The sequence below is a fragment of the Anarrhichthys ocellatus genome, unplaced genomic scaffold, assembly GCF_004355925.1.
Source record: "Anarrhichthys ocellatus isolate YVR2014 unplaced genomic scaffold, GSC_Weel_1.0 scaffold7, whole genome shotgun sequence".
Lineage (NCBI taxonomy): Eukaryota > Metazoa > Chordata > Actinopteri > Perciformes > Anarhichadidae > Anarrhichthys > Anarrhichthys ocellatus.
The window spans coordinates 9390654-9393509 of NW_022280037.1; the positions used below are offsets into that span (position 1 = coordinate 9390654).

Below are 2856 nucleotides of genomic sequence, written 5' to 3' on the forward strand. Positions count from 1 at the left end.
GTGTGTGTGTGTGTGTGTGTGTGTGTGTGTGTGTGTGTGTGTGTGTGAGTGAGAGAAGAAAAGAGACTGATCACAGTGTTCAACCATCTAGTGGTGCTTAGTTTGCATTGTGGATTGTGACACAATGAATTATCATATTAAATCCCTAACTTTCATTTAGCAATAAATCAGCAAGTTTAAAAGTTTTTTTTTTTTTTTTTTAATTCATTCAAGAGGAGCTGTTTAATGACAAATTCAATTCATGGCCCATTCAGGGACCTCAGCTGATGTTAACATATTGCCAGTCATCCTGTGGGAACCCACCGAATGCAAAAACTCAGAGTTGTCTTCTTAGTTGCTGCACTGAGAACATGATTGCTTCCTCAAATTAAAACAAATTGTGGTGACTTTTCAATGCAAATGATAAATGGATATACCTGTAATATTGTTTTTTTCTTTTTCTTTTCTTTTGAATTTGACCCTTCAGTCGAAACACCAGGGGAACGAACGAGCCAAAACATCCCTTTTTGTCCCTAATAGAGATGTGATCAAATCATTACATTGACCGCAGACCAGTTTTGCTTCTTTGTAAAACTACAGTGTAAAGGAACAAGTGAGCTGTTGAGCTGCCTACATTATTTTGTTAATAAATACAGTATATACAATATATACAGTTAATAACTGTATGAATTGAATAACCTCTGACTCGCACGCTATTCATCAAGTAAAGTGAGTTTTGGAGAGCCTATGGGTACAATTGATCTGTTAAAATGTCATGAAGATAGAATGTGAAGCAGAATGACGAATGACCAGTGGCAGGGTGCTCCTGTAAAATTACTACTGCAAAGAAATTGCAAAGCGATGAAACCACAAACTTTTTCACCATCATATACAACGTCTGTTCTTATTGTGGCATTCCAAGCCTCTGTTTTGGCTGTAGCGCTCATTATCAGAATGGCCCTTCGATTAAAGCCCTGAGGAGGCGTTTCAGAGCCAGACCCTTAATGCCATCTGGTTTACACTGTAACAGTTCCACCAAGAAAACAGTCGTCCTCTTATTTTGTGTGTGTATGTATTTGTTTGTTTGGGCAACTGCTGCTAAGCTGTTCTGCTCAGACTGTTACATGCTAATCAGTCGATTCCAGACAGGTGGAAGTAATAGCCGTCAGTGGTTTTATCGTCTCTAGCCCTGTTAGCTTCATTAGCTAATCACAGGCACAGATGCTCTGTTGCAAAGGAACCACTTGGGTTTTCCATTCGCCCCTCAGCTCCCAATCTCCCAGTTCCTTGCCTCCCAGTTCCCCCAGGCATCTGCCTAGCCTCGATATTACACAACACAGCCAAGTTTGTAGGTTGGTATCTGTCTTTGTTTTCCATCTTGGGCTATGTGTGAGACACTGTCAGCTGTGCTTTTGACTACAATCTCCCATTGTTACTGTTACACTGGATTGGATTTAATAGCAGTTTGCCATCCATCATTTTGGTGGTGGTCTGACACTTTGGTTTACATTTTGGATTGAGCAAAATGATGTTCAAGTAAGTCAAGGTCACATATTGTATTATTGCTTATTGGACTGGATCACCTACAGTTTTTTTTCAATGCAGTGTTTGACTGATATATGGACGAATATATACATATATAAATGCATGGACTACAATTTCCTCCTTTTCTTTACAGAAAAATGTAATCTCTCTTCTTTCTTCTTCATTGCCTCTCTCTTTTTTTTGTCTCCCTGTGATTCTGACCGTCCTTTTCCTTTCCTCCTTTCACCAGGGTCGCCATGTTAAGACAGGGCAGCTGGCAGCCATCAAGGTCATGGATGTCACCGGGGTAAGACACACACACACACCTACACTCGTGTGTTCACTGCACGAGCACACGCGCACGTACCCACGCACGGCAAATCATCTCAAGTAGTTATACCACCGCCGTCGACCGTGTCATCTAATTATGAGTCTGTGTGTGTGTGTGTGTGTGTGTGTGTGTGTGTGATATGTGGCAGAGAGGAAACGAGGACAGGCCTATTGCCATGGTAATGTTAGCTGGAGGTATTAGGACAGCAGTGTAGTCTCAGGCGTGTCTGTAAAGCGGGAGAGAATCTCAGTTCTTGTTCTATTTAGAGATCCTCTCACCTGACAGCTCCCTGTCAGCACTGCAGGGATGATGCAACAAAGGAACTGATGAATGAATAGAAGCATGAATGACTGAATAAGGGAATTAACATATGCAGGTGTTATGGAGATGAATAATCAAATTAGTGTGAAAAAGGAAGTATGAACAATAAACAAAGACATGCAACTGTGTATGAATGGCTGTGCATGAATAAATCTGCTTCAATACAATAAAAAATAAATGACTATTAATTGATGATTGAAAATTAAATTGAGGGGAAAACACAAAATTGGCAACTCAATGAGCCGCTACTGTACAAAATCAGCTTACTTAAACAAGCGTTTGTGTTTTCGCGGCACACTAAATGAACACTAACTTGAAGTAATCAAGGCATACATTTCTGCCATTGTGCTTAATAAATAAGGACTTACAAGTAAGTAACCAACTGCCACCACGGCAACTTGTTTCAAACAACTGCTTTTTAGCTCTGTGGCAGTAAGCCCCTACAACGAAAGTAATTAAAAAGTAATGCTATTGTGGATAATTTAGCGCCCAGCTGTCTGCTCTGCAACAACAGTTTGTTCTGAATTTAAATGGATCCAAAATGCAAATCCATCAACAACTCCATTCCTTTTGCTCAATCACCATCCTATTAATATGTGTGAGGGGTCACAAATAGAGGTCGCGGTTTAATGCCTGTTGATATCTCTCTTTTCCTGTGTGTGTGTGTGTGTGTGTGTGTGTGTGTGTGTGTGTGTGTGTGT

General features: G+C 40.5%; 1 protein-coding gene across 5 annotated transcripts in view; it reads left to right on the plus strand.

The window, feature by feature from the left end:
* tnika (TRAF2 and NCK interacting kinase a) overlaps positions 1-2856 on the plus strand; it is a 47235-nt gene that overhangs the window by 15365 nt on the left and 29014 nt on the right. For all 5 annotated transcript variants that reach the window (XM_031847970.1, XM_031847971.1, XM_031847972.1 and 2 more), the window contains exon 2: positions 1754-1810. In XM_031847970.1, the coding sequence (XP_031703830.1) occupies positions 1796-1810 (15 nt within the window). In that variant the 5' untranslated portion in view covers positions 1754-1795. The remainder of the gene's footprint in view (positions 1-1753; positions 1811-2856) is intronic.